The 19,158-nt window shown below is 29.9% G+C and overlaps 3 protein-coding genes across 8 annotated transcripts; 2 read left to right on the top strand and 1 right to left on the bottom strand.

Moving 5' to 3' along the window:
- Nucleotides 1-1,958: 1,958 nt before the first annotated feature.
- On the top strand, nucleotides 1,959-5,227 carry LOC133033472 (SAC3 family protein C). Its single transcript, XM_061108218.1, has 8 exons — nucleotides 1,959-2,299; nucleotides 2,420-2,520; nucleotides 3,140-3,361; nucleotides 3,709-3,930; nucleotides 4,032-4,117; nucleotides 4,269-4,365; nucleotides 4,487-4,579; nucleotides 4,670-5,227. Exons 1-8 carry the CDS (start codon nucleotides 2,056-2,058, stop codon nucleotides 4,832-4,834), a joined length of 1,230 nt encoding a protein of 409 aa, XP_060964201.1. The 5' UTR covers nucleotides 1,959-2,055; the 3' UTR covers nucleotides 4,835-5,227.
- A 378-nt stretch (nucleotides 5,228-5,605) lies between these two features.
- On the bottom strand, nucleotides 5,606-8,860 carry LOC133033473 (uncharacterized). 5 transcript variants are annotated; one of them, XM_061108220.1, is made up of 9 exons: nucleotides 8,505-8,860; nucleotides 8,295-8,426; nucleotides 7,826-7,871; nucleotides 7,647-7,698; nucleotides 7,161-7,256; nucleotides 6,837-6,890; nucleotides 6,709-6,774; nucleotides 6,110-6,188; nucleotides 5,606-6,022 (listed from the first exon to the last, which is right to left on the bottom strand). In XM_061108220.1, exons 1-9 carry the CDS (start codon nucleotides 8,556-8,558, stop codon nucleotides 5,945-5,947), a joined length of 657 nt encoding a protein of 218 aa, XP_060964203.1. In that variant the 5' UTR covers nucleotides 8,559-8,860; the 3' UTR covers nucleotides 5,606-5,944. The 5 variants fall into 5 exon arrangements, with proteins under 5 accessions (XP_060964203.1, XP_060964206.1, XP_060964205.1 ...); XM_061108223.1 differs by having other exon boundaries at nucleotides 5,606-5,809; nucleotides 8,505-8,781; XM_061108222.1 differs by having other exon boundaries at nucleotides 5,606-5,809; nucleotides 8,295-8,429; nucleotides 8,505-8,687.
- Nucleotides 8,861-14,519: 5,659 nt separating this feature from the next.
- On the top strand, nucleotides 14,520-18,926 carry LOC133033477 (probable serine/threonine-protein kinase PBL5). 2 transcript variants are annotated; one of them, XM_061108233.1, is made up of 8 exons: nucleotides 14,520-14,796; nucleotides 15,025-15,113; nucleotides 15,228-15,469; nucleotides 16,443-16,907; nucleotides 17,257-17,405; nucleotides 17,508-17,723; nucleotides 17,822-17,971; nucleotides 18,040-18,280. In XM_061108233.1, exons 1-8 carry the CDS (start codon nucleotides 14,686-14,688, stop codon nucleotides 18,046-18,048), a joined length of 1,431 nt encoding a protein of 476 aa, XP_060964216.1. In that variant the 5' UTR covers nucleotides 14,520-14,685; the 3' UTR covers nucleotides 18,049-18,280. The 2 variants fall into 2 exon arrangements, with proteins under 2 accessions (XP_060964216.1, XP_060964215.1); XM_061108232.1 differs by lacking the exon at nucleotides 18,040-18,280 and adding an exon at nucleotides 18,330-18,926 and having other exon boundaries at nucleotides 14,525-14,796.
- Nucleotides 18,927-19,158: the final 232 nt, after the last annotated feature.

Here is a 19,158-nt window from a genome sequence, read left to right as displayed (position 1 = left end):
ACATTGATATTTTTTGGTTTTTTAATTTTTTTTTTTAATGTAACTCTATTTAGTTATAACCTCTCAATTAGAATATAATTTATTTGGTCCCAAGTGTATTCTTGAATGGAAGTTCTACTGTATATGGTATCAAAAATTAAATTGGAAATCATTAAATTTATAAATGTTTCTTCAACAAGGCTATTTTGTTCCATTGGATTTGGAGAGGTTTTTTTTAGAGAATAATTCCATTAAAAATATACAAAAGCTAAAAGGATCAGGACTCTTAAAGTCAATAACGGTATAACATATTAAAGAAGCACTACGTGTATCTTTTAGTATTTTTCTAAAGAAAAATTGTCATATATTTTGTAATATGTAAAGTATAGGTGTTACTTTGTGTTTATGGCGGATCATATTACGTATTGTATCAAAATTTAAATATTACAAGTAAATACTAAACTCAAACTCAACCTATTTATTAGTTGTGTTGAAAATTAAAACCTAAATCTAACCTATTTATAAATGGGTTACTGTATAACTTATTTATATCCATTTAGGATTATGAACTTTAACATGTTTTTTGTGACAAGAGTCAATTAAAATATTTATTTCTTATTTTATTAACTTAATACAAATTTTAATAAATAAAATAATATTCCTTCAAAAAAAAAAATAAATAAATAAATAAAATAATATATTTTAAATAATTTATTATGTTATTTTTGAAATTCATCGTGTCAATTTAAAAATGACTCATTTAGCACCACTATCAATCTTATACATAGTTTCATGTTTTTTCTATAATCTTTAAAGGTGAGATTCTATTAATTATATTAATAGTGATATTATATCTCACAAATTTTAGATACTATAAATACTCAACATTTGGGGATATTGGTGGCTAAAGTAGTTGAACTTTAAATTTTTTAACACTTAAACACAAAAATTGATTTTTTGGGAGGCAAAACTACGTAAACTTCCATTCCGTTTTGCTCTGCATCACTCTGTCCAAAAATTACAATTAAGTTCTACAATGAATTGTCCACGTGACACATTTTTATTGGTCCACGTAAAATTAATTTTAAAAAATAATTATAAAAAATCAAGAAAAAAAATTTTAAATATTTTTTTTACTTGTTTTTTTTCCTTTTCCTTTTCCTTCTTCTTTCTTCTTCTTTTTCTACTGAACCGAATCACCAAGGCCCTCTCTCTCTCTCTCTCTCTCTCTCTCTCTCTCTCTCTCTCTCTCTCTCTCTCTCTCTCTCTCTCTCTCTCTCTCTCTCTTCGCGGTAGTCGCCGGAGGTCTTTCTCTTCATAATCATGGGTGGTCGCCAGGGTTGGTCGAGAGATTGGGAAGAGGAGGAGGTCGAGGTTTTGGGTTTTGGGGTTTGGGGATTCCGATTTTATAGTCTCCTAGTCCGTTGGTGGCTCCGACGCCGCACAAGAAAAGAAAGGAGGGGGGGGGTTGGGGTGGTCGCCAGCATTAGGGTTTGCTTTTAGTGAAGAAGAAGAAGAAAAGAAAAAGGAAAGGAAAATAATTATTTTTTAAAATTAATATTATGTGGACCCCTAAAAATTTGTCACGTGTACAAGTGTATACAATTGGATTATTCACCGTGGCACTTAACTGTGCTTTTTGGACGGAGGGGTATATAGTAAAACAAAATAAGAGTTTAGGTAGTTTTGCCCTGAAAAATTGATTTTTGTAGTGAAGTATTAAAAAATAAGGAATTACCCCGTATACTATTTTTTTAATTTTTTTTTCAGTTTGAGTTTCTGAAGTAGTTACAACGCTAGGTTTCTATATGATTTTTTTGTTGCTACTTAGGTTGCAGCGCAATAAAGATTCTTATGTAGAATTCAGTTAAAATACAAACAAAAAAATTATTTTGAAATGTAAAAGTAAAAAAATCCCAATTAAATTTCAAGTGATTTAGCTGCCAATATCCCCCGAAGATTTGTGTTTATTTCGTGGGCGTTTTTGAGTAGTGTGACTCATTTTGCCGGCATTAAGCATTAACCTGGCCGATTACGTGGCATAGAGAGAGAGAGGGGGGTTCTGTTCTGTCAGTGATGGACAGGAGTAGGAACTTCCAACGTCGAAACCCTTCTTCTTCTTCTTCGAACAGTTCCCGCTTCACTGCCTCCAAATCCTCCAATCTCGTTCCGTCTACCCCTAAATCTGGTCCCAATACCCACGATAACACTCGCCATGGCCGAAGCAGACCTAGATACTCCGCTCCACAAGGACCACATAATCCAAATGACCTTTCCGATCTTCCCACCATTGTTGGAACTTGCCCTTTCATGTGTCCAGGTGCCTTCTCGATCACCAATTCCACATGGCTTCGTCTTCTCCTTCTCCTTTTTTTTTCTTTTATTTTTTCAAAAGCGACTACCTTTATATGTATATATTTATATGTATATTTAAGCGCAGAGGGGGAAAGAACGCAGCGTGAGAGACTAAGAGATTTGGCTGTGTTCGAGAGATTGAATGGAAATCCAGCTCTATCTTCTCCAAGCTTGGCCGTCAAAAAGGTTTTTTTTTGGAACTTCACCCACGTTTTATATATGTGCTTATATATTTATATAACGTAGTTATAAATAGGTAAATTGTGTATGTGTATAAGCTATATATATATTACATAGTTTTAAATAATAAGTTCTTTAGAGATTAAGTTTACATCAAAGAATCTGACCAAAAAAAGCTGTTTGCATCAAAGAAATGGAGGAAGAAATGAAATTTAATATTGGGGGCTCATGTTTACTAGTAAAGTTATTGGTTAAAGTCCTTTAAAAGCTTTTGATGCTGTCCCTTCAAACAAAATTATGGAATTGTTATTGTTACATTGTATTAGAAACACATTACATGTGTATACTTTTACTCGTAAATATAAAAAAGCACATCAATTACGCTGTTATGCTGTTGAGATATATAGAATTGTGTGTAAACTTACCTATACATTTACAAAATCACATTTGTATGTGCGAAGTTTTTATGTTATGTTATGTTCAAATATGACCAATCTCCAAATGAGACAAACACATCCCGTGTATGTATGTTTGGTTAGTTGGTGTAAGGGATGTTGTCTCCAAAAAAAAGAAGTGTTTGGTTCTTGTTTTTAATATAATTTTCTTATGTTATTTTCCTGAACAGTTCTGCAGAACGATAACCACAAAGGAAATGCATAAATCAGATGTTCGGCCTCTACCTGTATTAGTAGAGACACTGAACTACCTTCTAAAGTTGTTGAATTCTACAGAACGCTCCTTTGAAGTTATTCATGACTTCGTTTTTGATAGGACAAGGTCCATAAGGCAAGATCTAAGCATGCAAAATATTGTCAATGGCGAAGTTATCAATATGTATCAGGAAATGGTGAGTTTTCATTGGATAAACTTTGAAAGATACTATTTGATGTTAATTATTCCTTTCCAGCATCATGCTTGTATTTGACGTTGTTCTTACCTTGTACATGAGAGTTTATGTTGTGTAGTTGAATCTTTATTTTATGGGGAAACCTACCCATGGATCTTAGTAGGATTCAGTTTTAAGTTACTGATGACTAAAATTTGAATATATCTCATATGAAAGTTGTTACAAATTTCACTTAAGGAGTAGTCTTTTGCATCTTTATACAAACTTGGATGTATAATAATTTGTCTGCAGTTTATAAATCATGGGAGCTTGTATTGCTTTATGTGAAATAAATGTCCCATGTACAGGTTAAATTCCATGTTATATCACATTACAAGCTTCGAAGTTGTAGTAATTCTCAAGATGCTTCTTCACTACATTACCTTAACATGGAGCAGCTCACTAAGACTCTGACATCACTATTAGATTTGTACGAAGCCAATCGAAGTTCCAATTCTGCTCGTGGGAATGAAGCTGAATTCCATTCTTTTTATGTGCTTCTTCATCTTGGTTCAAAGAGCCAACCGATGGTTGATTTCTATTTCATTTCTTTTTTGATCTTTTTTAATGTCCAATTGATGCCTTGTGCTAAGTCCTAACAACATGCAATATAGCTATTTCTGATTTGCAGGGTGAGTCATTATCTTTATGGTTTCGTCATGTGCCTTCCTTAATCATTCATTCAAAGGAAATGCGCTTTGCTCGGGATCTTTTAAGGTTATCATAAATATAGCAGTATTAATTTTAGTATTTTGTAGCTCTGATGATAAATATGGTTTCATGTTGTTTCTTTTCTTTCTTTTCTTCGGTTGATTTGCTCTACTGTGAAAATGTTTAGAACTGTAATCTGGGTTTGTTTTCACAACAGATTTTTCAGGATTGGGAATTATAAACGTTTCCTAATTGCTATAGCTGCTGAGGCATCATATCTTCAATATTGTATCATTGAACCTTATGTTAACGAGGTAATCAGAATCACTAGATTCTCTCACATTTTAGTTCTGTCGCTTCCAGAACTTTTTATACATTGTGCTACATCTATTTTACGCCTTTTGACCTCACTTTTTTGGGTTTTGATAATATAAGGTCCGAGCATTGGCTCTCTCCTTTATCAATAATGGTGCGTACAAGCTTCATCCATATCCTCTGATACACCTAGCAAAGCTTTTGATGATGGAGGTGAGGACCCCTATTGACTAAGCTTATCATCTCTTAACATGATGTATTTGCTAGCTGTTTTAATTCCAAAACCTGTATGGTGTAATCCAGGTATCAGATGTGGAGTCATTTTGCAAAGCTTGTGGTCTGGAGATTTGCACTGATGAACAAGGAAATAAGGTGTTACCAACCAAGCAAACCACATTTTCTTGTCCCAAGGGAGGGTTTCAGCGTTACAGCTTTAATGGTTTCGGACGGTTTGAGAAGGAACTCTAAATTGTTCCCAGTGGAGAAAGTAAAGTGATGAGACAACCATTTCCAGCCTCCATACCTAAATTTGATACTTCGTGGTATGTAAATTATTTCAGGTGATAAAACAAATAACTACATGCTGATTTAAAACCACTACTCAACTGCAACAGCTTCCGGTGAGGCTGAAGCATTCATTTCACTGTCTATTTATTTTAATAGAATAAACTATAGTGATGGTAACCAAGTGCCCTGTTATCATAATCTTCAAAGTGAAATCTCTAACATTTTTAGCCAAATTTGCTTATCCAAGTCGTAATCTTTGTATTTATAAATTTCTACAAAAACAGTGTGAAGTATTGATCCGTTCTCATTTTGTTCAGTTGCTCATTTATATAAAATATGTGTAATCTTTCTCTTCTTTCAAGTGCATTTTTTAAAATATCAAGATTAGATTGTGATTACCAGAAATCCAGCATTGTTCTTCTTCACGTTTAAGCTTTTCTATTTTTCTTTTAATAAGGTTTATTTGCTCAAGTTCATTGGAACATTTTTAACACGTCATCATCTGTTGAAGCAGCCAAACGTGTCTCGTTTTATTATGATATTTTGTAAGCCTTTTTATTATGGTATTTTAAAAGATCGTAATCCCATAGTCCTCATAAATTATCTTATAGGAATCGGTTCCTTAACACTTGTTAATTTATTCATAAATGATATTTTTACATCACTAGTAAATAAAACTACGCATATAATACTGCATATTAGCCTATTAGGTAGACTTTTAAAAGAGATTACTTTAAAAATTCTTAAACTATGTTGTATTCCAAGTTGAGTATTGCCAGGACAGTATACTTTAAATATTACACAATCTTCTGTCAATTAACTCTAATGTGTCAAATATGACCATACTATTTTAATACATGAAACAATTAACATATAGAGGTAACTAGCTAGCCAAGAAGACAACAATTTTTGTCTGCAATTCTATGTCTATTAAACCTGCAGTAAGCACCAATGAGTTAGGCATTGACAACATCTGAAATAAATCCAATGATTCCAACGTTACATATGAATTCTTTTATTGTTATCTCCCCTCTGCTTAGACCCCAAAGAAAAAAAAAATGACATACAACTTCAAGCCCAAAGCAATGTAACAGAGAAAAATAATAAGAGTGCAAGTCCTAAACAGAATGAAACAATCACCATGGAAGCCTGGAAAAACGTTTAAAGGAAAATGAGAAGTGAAAAATAATTAATTGTACCAACTTAAAGAGAGCCTGATAAAATTTATCTTGGTACCTTGCCCTGAGACTCAAATTTAAATTTGACAGTAAACCATGTTAATCCTCTGTCCACGAATGGAGCGAGTGCAAGTGCCCTGAGTTTGAAAGTTCTTATTAGTATAGTACTCTAATAAAATAAAAGCCTTAACAGTTATAGATGCAACACTTAGAAGTGCCTTCACTCTATGTGTGATCGTTGTAAAAATTGAATTAAATTTACTCTTGCAAATCAAGACGGTACATGAATATAAGATGTGAGAATCATGATAAACTACCTACTTTATTGGGCTGACAAAGTTAACTAACTTAACTGATAATAGCTCTAATATCCTTTTATTTAAGAGACAGAGGTCATATGCCTATGACTGAGCTCCTTCCAAATATATTGAGAGCCCTGTCTTATGTCTATGACTGGCCACATAATGCTGAGAAACTACTTGATACGCTACCCAAACTAATACTGGACAGTGGACAGAAATAAAAGGATAAATGTCTTTGTATGTGTGTGAGTACGTGTATATAGAGTTATAGACAAAAACAAGAATTAACTTAGAAACTAGGCAAATAAAATAGTACACAAGTACAGGATTGTAAATCTGGAATTAAGAAGCTCACCCTCCAGCCCTAAAAATCTTAGTAACTTGGCTTCCAGCCCACACCATGGCCATTATTTTGAGGAACCTGCCATTGACCAAGATGTAAATATCTCATTTAAACATTTATATTCAACTTTAAATTTCTACCTTTCAACAGCAGCAAGGTAACCCATCTTCCCTGGTGCTGGAGCAACATAAAACCTAAAATTGAAGAATACAATAGTTTTTAAAATAACAACTGTAGTATGCATACCGACACATTGAAATACAGATTGTAATAAGTCTGGAAGATGGCAATTATACAGAAACATGTTCAAACCCCACAGGAGACATCTTTTATAGTGTAGAGAATCTATGATGGTAATGCCTTAGTAGAAAAGCGAATAAAAAAAGATATTGCACATTATTAGCAGCAACTTGTTGTCACCAGTTGTAAGTGTTTTAGTACAAGAATTTAACCATATCACTTACCACACCACGAGAAATGTTGTGAGATAGTAGGCAGTATTCAGTAGCCCATACGATAACACTCCAGCAATGCCATATCTCTTCAGTTTCTTTATCATCCTGACATGTTAATTTAGCATAAATGAGATTGAACATTCTCAACACCAAAGTACACACCGCAAAAGCTATGGCTAGAGCATTCTTTCCTCCTTTAAAGACACAATTTCATGACCAAATAAAAATAATATGATGAATATTCCATTTAGTTTACTTGGTGTAAAATGGTCTAACTCTGAAGACCTATCCAATTAAAACAACTCTAATAACACACATGTCTGCAGGTCAAACTTTGATTTGCTGATGCCAATTTTGCTTGTGGTGAATCCCATTATAAATGGAGATCATATGGCGAGAAGGGGCAAATGTAACTCACCCTCATCATATCACTAAGAAAAAAAAAGTAGCCTCTAATATTTTGACCAATGACATTGTAAGGCAAGTAGTAAGTACTCGTTGGATTTGGGCAGTACTCCTTGACCAGTGGCATCATTTTCAGGCGAACCTAAAACAGAATTGCACATGTTATAGTTTCACAAAATTTCAATTTTTTGTTGCAATGAAAGAAAAATAAAAATAGCATTGGTCAATTTCCAAAACAACAATTTTATTTAGTTGGCATTACTGCATACCTTCATGTTCAAGGGATCCACTTTGAGTATCTGACAAACCACGAGGCTAATCTCACATAAAGAAAACAGAAGGCACAATTAAAATTAAACACTTTTCCCATGGTAGTTACTGCAACAAAAACAAAACAAACACCATATAAAGTGATAAAATAACGCTCAAGAGTGCATAAATACTACTGAAATGGAGACAATTTTCATTGAACCCAAGTGACATTGAAATAGTAGTATGTTACACTTAAGCCTAATTTACTTTATACCAAATTGGTAATTTAGTGGCTAGTAGCTTATATCCATGGCTTGAAGGCAAACCCACGAAGAAGGGTTGTTTTAAACCAGAACTAGATTAGTCTACTCTTGTAAGGGGTCAGTACTATTACAGAGAAAATATCAACATTATAGGAAGAAAATGCTTTTCTTACTTGGAGGAATAACAAGGCATATATTTAGAGATAAGAAAGTAAAAACTCACATCAATGTCGTCGCCGTTAACAGAGCAAAATTTCCGGAATTGGGTATGATTGATTTCCCAAAGGTTCATCTTCCGTGGCAAAAACGGGGAAGAACTAATATAGAGTCTCCGGCAAGAGAAGTTGTTGATACCCTGCTAAGGCAGAGAATCAAACTGAGTTAGAAAAAAGAATGAGTGGCAAAGAGATTGGTGATGGGATTGTGATTTTACCGGATAAGAGGAAAATGAGCAAGGAACGGTGGGCAGCTTCAGAGAAAGAGACATGGCTATGGCGGAGGGAGAGATTAAGCAGAGTGCCTAAAGTTGGGTACTCAAATTAAATACTCGTAACTATAACTAATTACCAATATTTACTGGATCATGCCTAATGTGTTTCTTTATTATTATTATTTTTTTTTTTGATAAAGTGTTTCTTTATTATTTTTTGTTTTTGTTTTGTTTTGATTTTTTAGAGAGAAAATAGAAATTTTCATTAATAGACAAATTATCTTTAACACTAACATTGAACAAAATCAACAATAATAGACAATAACCTCAATTAAAAAGATCTAATAAGCTTCTAGCAATCAAGTATAAAAAAAAGCAAGGAAAATTAGGTTTTTAAACTAAATAAACATGTGATAAAATTAACTTATCAATGATAATCAGTTTTAATGATCTTTTAATAAAAATTGAGATATAATAATATCATTCAAATGGTTAACTGTAACGAGACATCTAAAAGTATTGAACACCACGAAACAAAGAGTTAATAGATAAATTTGGTTGAGAAAGAGAAAGATATCACATTGCCGAAGCAAATTAATCTAATCAATGAAACATCTATGTACCATTAAAGAGAAAACTCCACTCCAATTGCTGAAATTTTATTGATCTTTACTAATCTATCAAAGTAATGATAAAATACTATTATTGTAAAATATAAAATTAATATAAATATCATAACTCAAACAACTGAAATAATTAAAACTAAGTACAAGGGTATGGAAAAATAACAAAGAAAGAAGACATAATAAATTATTTGAATGTTAATTTTGATAACAGAATCTATATAAGAATTAATAAAATTTACATTAGCCTAATTATGAATACCATTATAAATGAAAAATAATAAATTAAGTGCATCATGTGGCTCCATCAAGTTGATTAGAAGAGTTGATGATAGAGATTATATAGTTAAAAATAATGTCTTTTATTCCAAACTAAGTTGCATCCTTAAATAATTTGGATAATCTAGTTTCACTATTGGGCAATGAGCTGTTGAATAGACTCTATGGTACTTTGCTTAATACTATAGTGTTGAGAATCATGAGGTTCCATCTTAAAACCAATTGGCAATGAGTGGAGTAGTCCATATTCTTGTATATGGCTCACTTCTCTACTATTTATTCCATATACCTTATTACAGGCCTTGCCATTTGCTCGTTTATTTTTGCTCTGATACCATGTTGAGAATCATGGAGTTCCATCTCAAATTCAATTGGCAATGAGGGGAGTAGCCCATATATTCTTTTATATGACTTAATTCTCTACCATTTATTCTATGTGGAACATTGTCCACAACATATAAAGACTTAAAAGGAGAAAGCAAAAAGTGAAGATATCATTTTGAGAAGTGATATGAAGAGCTAGAGATACTTTGAAAAAATTCTAAACAATAACAAGAGCCTACTTCAATCTAAAAGTAGCAAATAAAAGAAAGAGGTAAATAGTAAAAGTTTGTTGAGTTATATATCTCTATCCAGTTTGCTACAACATTATTTTAGCAAAATAAGGCTAAAAAATGTCAATCTATCACCATGCTTTTTGTTTTTCTTTTCCAAGAAGAACAAGCCTTTGATCATTCATAAAATGAGTTGGAGTTGAAAAAAGAGTACACATATTAAGATCCTATGTGGTCATCTCCCCCCGCTACCTTTAGCTTAGTTCGTGTTAACATGCATTCATCATGCTTATTTCTTTGATGTCAAATTGAGTTTGAACATTTGAACTCATATAGTTAAGCTTGGGGCATTCATAATGGAGACTCATAACTCAGTAGGGCATATGCTGGGCAGAAACGATTCATTGACGATAGTTTTTTCAAAAAATGAAGACGATGACTTTATTAAATGAAGCATATCTTAGGTGACACCTAATATTTTCAACTTTGTCATTAATTTTTTTTATATACTCTAGCTTAATGCATTGTATTGATTTTATTGTGTGTGTGATGGAATTTATTACTTTTTTTGGAACAGAAGAAGCTCATTTTGAGAAAGCTTTGGAACAGTTTGTTTCATTTATTATATTTATTAATTCTGAGTTATCTTCTGTCTAATTTGAAACTATTTGTACATATATAATAAAAACAAATTCGTAATCTATTATGATACATTAATTCTTATACAAAGATCGATAATTTCCATGACATAGTAAGCGACATAAGAAGGAATCGGATTAGTTTATTAAAATGAAAAATACAAAGTCGAATGTCAAGTTTGTCATTATCAAGTCCATTATAATCAATCAAACCTCAGCATTCAAATACTAAAAAATCAAATATTTTTTTATGTTTTATTTTTTATTGTTTAAATAAGAAGAAGCATAGGTTTTTTCACCAGTAGAGAGTGTGGCCGTAGAGGGGAATGATTCTTCATCCTATTACAAAACAACAATTAATGATTAAAATTAAGATTTTAGGAACATTTTGAAGGTATTTTCGTCTCTAAACATATATATTAATTGGATCAGTTCAAGTTTTCAGTTCTTATATATAGTTCGTTGTGAACTCCAAAATTCAAATGAACACACTGTCATGTTTTGTCTATATATATAAATATATAAATATTTATATGATCTCGTGCATAACACAAACAAAATACAGATATATATATATACTAGGTGATTGTTACGTGCCAAACCACGTAGTGTTAGTTTTATTTAATATTTTAGTTTTTTTTAATTGAATTAATAATTAAAATAGTATAATTATTTGAACGATTTGTTTTATAAAAATAAAATATGTGTCAGTATATTTAGTAAGTAAAATATAGTTGTGTTATAATAATGTATGTTATTAATAGTAAAATGTACATTAATCTTCTAATTGAAAAAAGTTCTATTATCTTATTTCATATCTAATAATAGCTACACAACTATATATTTATAGACTTTCACATTCTTTGCAAATTACTAATAAGCACCAATAATATTTTCATATTCTAATATTTTTTAACCTTCTCCTCTTAGTGGTAAAATTAAAAATAAAACTAAAAATAAGCACAAACATATAAGGTAAATACTAATTACAGCCCATTTTATCTTTTTTTTTTATTATTTTTTTAAGCCCAAGCCCAAAAATCTCTAAGTCAACACAATCAATCTTCTTTTATATTATCTTTTTTAAATATTTTATCTATATTTTTCTTTTTTAAAAAATAAATAAAAAAATTATTAATATTCTCCCAAGATAGGTTTGTTAGAGAGATATGTGGCTAAGATGATTTTTTTAATTTAAAAAGAGATTATTAATATTTAAAAGATTGTTTATTTAAAAGATTGTTTAATTTTTTGGGTTTAATTATTGGGTTTATTTTTTAACGGGAGATCAAACCTAATCGTTAAATTTAACAGAATATTCTTTTATTTTTAAGTATATTCTGTTAAACCAAGAATGTTAAACCAAGAAATACCGTTAGATAGGCACTTTTAATATATAAAGATATATATATTACATTTATATAAAGGGGAATGTATAGTTAAATGATTAAGACTATAGGTAGTAATTATAGTATTAATATTATAATTATTAATATATGTATACATATATTATATATGAGAGCAGAGAAGCAGAAATTAATACATTGAGAAAACTCTTAGGAGAGGATACCCGAATATGCTCTCAATTAATAATGCCATCATCCAAAGATGCTTTGCTTGGAATCCCCATAACACTATACTTAATTGTCTCTCTAACACTTAAGACTTATATTACAAACACATCTTTTCAATTAATTATTCATCAATTAATCTCAACTTTTTCTATATTAATTCCTTTACTAAAAACCACTTTTCACTTGCTATATGTACATCTCTGCAGTTGGAGAGCATATATACATGTATATGTATATTCTCAGTCATCTTTTTATTTTTCTTCTTCTTCTTTTTTTTCAAATTTTCTCTAATTAATTTCTTTTATTTTTCTTCTTAATATATACTTCCAGCTAGCTGCTTCTTTTAATTTTTATAGATGTGTGGTTATATTTTATTTTATAAACCAGCAAAAAGAGAAAAATATATTATTACTAAATCAATGTATGTTAAAGTAATTTAATAATATATATGTGATGATGATGATGAAAACATCATCAGAATTAGGTGATGATGATGATAATTATAATAAGAATAATAGTAAAAGTGTAGTGGTGGTTGTAGATGCATTTAGAGATGATGGGTTGAGAGCAATAGCAGGGGTCCTCCTACAAAAATTGTTAGTGATGATGAGATCAGGAGATGTTCTTACACTTGTTGCTGTTCTTCAACAGGTTAATAGCCCTAGTATGTTTTCTTTATCATCAGGACTTCTAAAACTATGTAAGACTTTTAAATTCATATCTCTCTGCAATCTGCATCTATCACACATGCACTCTTCTCCAAAATCAGTAATTAAACCAGAAACATCATCACATAAAGAAAAAGGAAGTTATAATTCTATTTTTCATTTATAAGAGATGCTCTATATATACTTACATTTCCTAATTTTGGTATCTTAAATTATTTCAAATTTCTGGAAAATTTGTGGGAGCTTCTGCATTATACTCCATCATATTTTGAAAGATAGAGTTGCAACTTATTCATGTATCAAATTAAAATACTGAAAGTATGTGTTACTACTGAAAAGAAAAAACATATATTTTAGTCACAATATAAATTTTCTTTTAATTAATATTTATATACAAATTATTATTATTTTCTTTTTAGTCTCAATAAATGATGTTGAATGTGACTAAAAACACATTAGTTAAAATAATATAAAATTTTTTTTGGGATTAATATTAGCCACCCACATTTTAGTAATAATAATATATTTTTAGTCATAATTTTTTTTATTTTTATTGTGAATAAAAATAATTTTTTTTATTATATACTAAATAAAAAAAATTCATTGTATGTTTATTTAGTTTCATCTAAAGAAGAAAAAATTATTTTTTCCCCCAAACTTTGTCACTTATATAATTCTGACTTGTAATATTGGTGTTGTCACATATATTTTTTAACTTTATTCTGTCCTCTGTAATTTTAGCGTTGTTAAAAAATAAAACAATTAATTTTTTCTATGAACTTTATCATTTATATAATTGTGCCCCTTGTAGTATTAGTGTATGTTAAAAATATATTTCTGACTTTATCAATTAGTAAAAGTTAATATTTCTTCTGTTAAATTTTTGTAACTGCTTATGTCGTTGAAAATTTAAAAAAAAAAATTAAATTTTAAAAAAATTTAATGAAAAATACAATAAAATTAATTTCAAACAAATTTATAATGAAAACCTTATTTTAACGTAAAAATTATTTTTGTAAACTAAATTGATTACAAAAGATAAAAAGTGAAAACATAGAAAAGTTTATTTTTATATTAATTTGCTTAGGATAGGAAACTAAATCACATAATATTATGCTACATCAGCAAGATAATTAAGAAAATTGACCGAATGTAACATAGTACTAATTTTTGATAACTCTCTAAAGTTTAATAGGTATATTTAGTATTCATATAAGTACAAGGGGCATGTAATTTTAATGACAAATTAAGTTCACCAAAATATTTTTTTATTCTTAATCTAAAACATTTTATATAAACAAATAAATAAAATTATGTACACAACTTTTTTTATGAGAAATATTAAGGGGCAATTATGCCGAGCACCAAGATAGGGTACCCCTATGTTATTGGTACAATTTATTATTGATTAAATAAATAATATTAAAAATTGCTAACCCATTATAAATGCAGGGCACGTTAAGATATGCTATTTTTTTTATCATTCATAATCATATGTCTTGATTTCATCAGATCTACTATCATATGTAATTTATGACATACTTAGCTAATTATGTTTTTGACTTTTGTAGCTTTAAGTTGAATTAGCACCAGTCTAATATAAATATTATTGAAATTGTGGTGGCATAGGTTGATGTATAGAAATTAATTTTTTAAGAGATATTGTCTAGTTATATTCAATTGTTAAAACAAGATACAAGGAATGATATTCAAATTTATATTTCATATTTTATTATGTATATGATTAAGCATGTGTTGTTTATATATACTTAAAACTTATTACATGGGTTTATTTTGTTTGGATGAGTAGTGGGATACAGAGTAAGAGTGGACTCTGGTTCCAGATCGATGGTTGGGACTAACCATAAAAAGGTTGAGGAAGCACGTGCCGCTAAGGAATTCGAGTACTTTAATAAACCAGAAATCAACGAAATTACTAACCAATGTTATGCAGACCAGGTAATAATTAAATAATATATGCAACTTCTTTTTTTTATTAATTAATTCTGATAAAAACTTATCATTGATTAATCCAACTTCCAAGTAGAGAGATAGATCATTTTTTAAATTGAGAAATACTAAAAATAACACTATTTAAAGAGATGTCATGTATAGTTTATTGGTGAATTGTTATGATTTTATATGATGATGATGAGTCTAAATATTAGTAGCTTGTTGATTAATCAGATTGATTTCCATGTGAGGGTGGTTGCTGGAAGGGGGGCTGCATTGGAGCAAGCAAGAGAGTCAGAAGTGACATGGCTAATACTTGATAAGTAATATTATAATTAAGTTATAAATGTTAATTTCATTTTAATTTAAAAGTTCTTCTCTGTACTTCAATTGAGAAAAGAATAATTAAGTAACTTTGAGATGGGTTGGCAATGCAGGGAGATGAAGAGAGAAAAGAAATTCTTCTTGGAAAGGCTTAATTGTGACATATCAGTAATAAAACGAGGCAAATCCATTGAAGAATTGAGAGTTTCAAAACAATCATGGAGAAGTAAAGAACAAGACCATGAAATTAGCTGTAATACTAATAAACTGAGTATTGGAACTAACTCAAAACCTTACTTAAGGTACAATGAAATGATACCAGGAAGCCCAGAAGAGGAACACTCTCAACAAAAAGGTTAGTACATGTAAAAGTACGTATAAATTGAGTTATTATATATCAATATTATCCATGTCACATAATAATACCTTAAATATACTGTAATAATTATTAATATCGAATTTAGTTTGGTAAAATTCAGAAAGCTTTCAAAAACTTTGATTCTATTAATATTATATAATTTGATATATTTATTTGCATATAATTAAACTGTAACTATATAATTTGAGGTCATCAAAAGTTTTTAATTATACTCTTCAATTTTCATGATTTTGTTGAAAATTAAGTGTAATTTCACTGTGTAATTACTAAAATTTATATTTTAAATATTAACCGCTAAAAAAAATATTATTTCATAGGTAATTATTAACTATTTTACCGAACAACACATTAAAAATTCATAAATTATTAACTCATATTCGAACATATTTTATTTAAATTATATTATAATTACTACTCTAATAATTATACGACATAATAATTATACACTAATTTTAAATATGCCCTAATTAACAAAATGTTTTTGAGAAGAAAACAGAGGAAAACATTCTCCTAAAGTTAACTTTCAAAGTGACTTTCGTAATATGTATTTTTCAAAAAAGAAAAGAAAAAAAAAACATTTATATATGAAGAAAAGAAAATTAGTAGGGGCAAAATAGATGTTTTTTATTTTAAGCATATAAAGAAATTATAAATTAATAACGTGTACCTGTTTTATTTTACTGTACAATAAACTATTTTAACTTTTCAGGCATATGGCACACACAATTTACATACAAACATAACACACATTTATGTTTGAAGTAATTGTAATTAATCATTTTTATTTAAAATAGATTCCACTTATTAAAAATGATTTCCCACATAGGTGTAATTTATGTGTGCACATTTCATTTAACTTTCTTTTTTTTTTTTGTGAATTAATTAACTCTGTTTTTAAATTTTAGAACTAAGACAACACTTTTTGTCTCGTGGAAAAACCGAACTGCAGGTAAGAAGGACGATGATATTGGGGAATCATCATCATTAAACATGGAAGGTGAAGATGAACATAAAAACGACGAGGATTGGATGGCGGGATTCGAGACTGATGATGAACTAATGTCGATTTGCTCCATTTGTGAAAATAGAAGGCCAAAGATTGGATGGACAAAAGAGTTTAGTTATGCAGAACTCCATGCAGCTACAAAGGGATTTTCCAAAGCCAACTATATATCAGAAGGTGGATTTGGTAATGTGTTTAGAGGACAATTAAAGAATGGACTTAAGATTGCTGTGAAGCAACATAAACATGCAAGCTCACAAGGTGAGAAAGAATTTAAGGCTGAAGTTCACTTTCTCAGCAAGGCAAGACACAAGAATTTGATTATGTTGCTTGGATCATGTTCTGAAGGACGCCATAGGTTGCTTGTTTATGAATATGTTTGCAATGGTTCATTGGATCGACAACTATTAAGTAAGTAACAATGAATAGACCACTTCATGCATTCTATCTATAATGCATCTCATATTATTTCCACCAAAATTTTTTTATAGTGATATTTGAGATGTCTTGTAAAGAAATTCCATAATAATTTATAATATAGAAAACAACGTTTAAATACAACACACTACAACAAGTTGTTTGGACTCTATTTTGTTAAATTTATTTGAATTTCTCAAAATTTTGTAATAAGTTAAGTTTTCAATATTATGAATATGTGATTATAAATGCAGAATATATCAATGGTCTCTCTCTCTCTGTGTAAGTAAATTATTCTTTTCTGTTTAAATTATTATTAATTATGTTGTGCTATGTTATCCAGAACCGGCACGAAAACCCCTGACTTGGGATGAGAGAATGAAAATTGCTAGTGGAGCTGCGAAAGGATTGTTGTACCTTCATAAAAACAATATTGTCCACAGAGATATAAGGCCAAACAACATTCTACTTACACATGATTTCAACACCCTGGTAAGTTAAAGTGGTAATGTAATGAAATTATAAATTGTGTAAAAAAAATTCATCACCATCTCTTTTTGTTATACATATATTTAATATTTAATGTATGATCAGCTTGGAGACTTTGGGCTTGCACGAAGTCAGCAGGAAGATCACTCGTCAGAGACGAGGGTTGTTGGAACATTGGGATATTTGGCACCAGAATATGCTGAAAGTGGAAAAGTTTCAACCAAGACAGATGTTTATGCTTTTGGGGTCATTTTATTGCAGCTCATCACTGGACATGGCACTAATGACAAGTCCCTTGAAGGAAAAAGTCTTGTGGGATGGGTAAGTATACTCAAAAATTCTAAGCTAAAAAACAAAATCTTCCATCCCATTTTTTTTTTATTAAAAATCTAAGGAAATATACATTTATTTTATTCCAGGCAAGACCACTGCTAAAAGATAGGAACTACCCTGATTTAATTGACGAAAGGATTTTAGATTCCCATGATGTTCATCAACTCTTTTGGATGGTTAGAGTAGCTGAGAAATGTCTCATCAAGGATCCTCACAAGAGATTATCAATGGAAACGGTAAGCCATGATATGTTAATTGATCAACACCTTAATTCGCTTACTACTAATAAATGCTTCATAATCAGGCTAGCTAGGCTCATCAAGCTACAATACATCATTTGTGCATGGTTGATTATCAATATTGTGTGCATAGAAGTCATCAATACAATTGTAAATGGATAAATAATAACAAAATGTTAAGTGCACTCCCAATGGATTTCGAAAAATAGAGTTTACTTTCTCTTTAATATCTTTTCCCTCTTTCATTAATTTTGTGGTTTTTTAAATGTGATGAGGACGCATATATAACAAAACTGTTTATATATATATTGTTTAATGGATTCAATTACTGTTTAATTCTTACATATAATTGCAGATAGTAAATGCTTTAAATCATCTAAGAGAGTCAGATGTAATATGCAATATCAGTATTTCACCTGCATATTCAGATAATTCCTTGCCTGACAGTGAAGAGTCTCCTAAGACATATGATAATAGAGGTGATGATGATCATGATAACAGTCATCATATAGAAGTAGAATCTTATAAGTCCAGGCATAGCATGGCCTATTATGATCATATAACTGGAAGTATTTCACAATCATCGTGGACTCAATCTACTTCATCATCTAGATCAAGTTTATCCCCAATGTCTGAGCAGTCCAGTTTGGATGGTAGACTCAAGTAAATAGCATTTATCACATCACCAAAAGTATATATTTATGCTATATGGTAGAAGAATAATGATTATTAGTAATGAGATGAATAGTACATTGTTTCATGTAACTAAATTAATTAGTCATAAGAGAGTTTTACTCACATGATGAGAGAAAGTGCAGGACATTATAATAAGTTGGGCCATTTTCCAACAAAGTAGTCTCTTTTGAATTTTGTGTAATATTAAAGTTGTTATGTTTTATGCTCATAAATAAATATTAAATAAGAAAAGGAGTAGTTCTATGATTTTTATTTATAATTTTTCCATGGAATGGGATAATTTTATTTACATTGGATGTGGGAAAGATTTTTTCTTTTTTGTAAAAATATATTTCAGTACTCTTTAAAATAGGCCTCCTCATGTTGCTGCTTATCTCTCACTACAAGACAGATGACCTTTGTCGCACTCTCAACAGTCAACACCAACGTATTTCATCATTTTTATTATTGACGCAACTTATGGTCATTTTGCCTACGCAACAAAGCGT

The sequence above is a fragment of the Cannabis sativa genome, chromosome 1 (genome assembly GCF_029168945.1).
Source record: "Cannabis sativa cultivar Pink pepper isolate KNU-18-1 chromosome 1, ASM2916894v1, whole genome shotgun sequence".
Classification (NCBI taxonomy): Eukaryota; Viridiplantae; Streptophyta; class Magnoliopsida; order Rosales; family Cannabaceae; genus Cannabis; species Cannabis sativa.
This window is presented reverse-complemented; position numbering and strand designations above follow the sequence as displayed.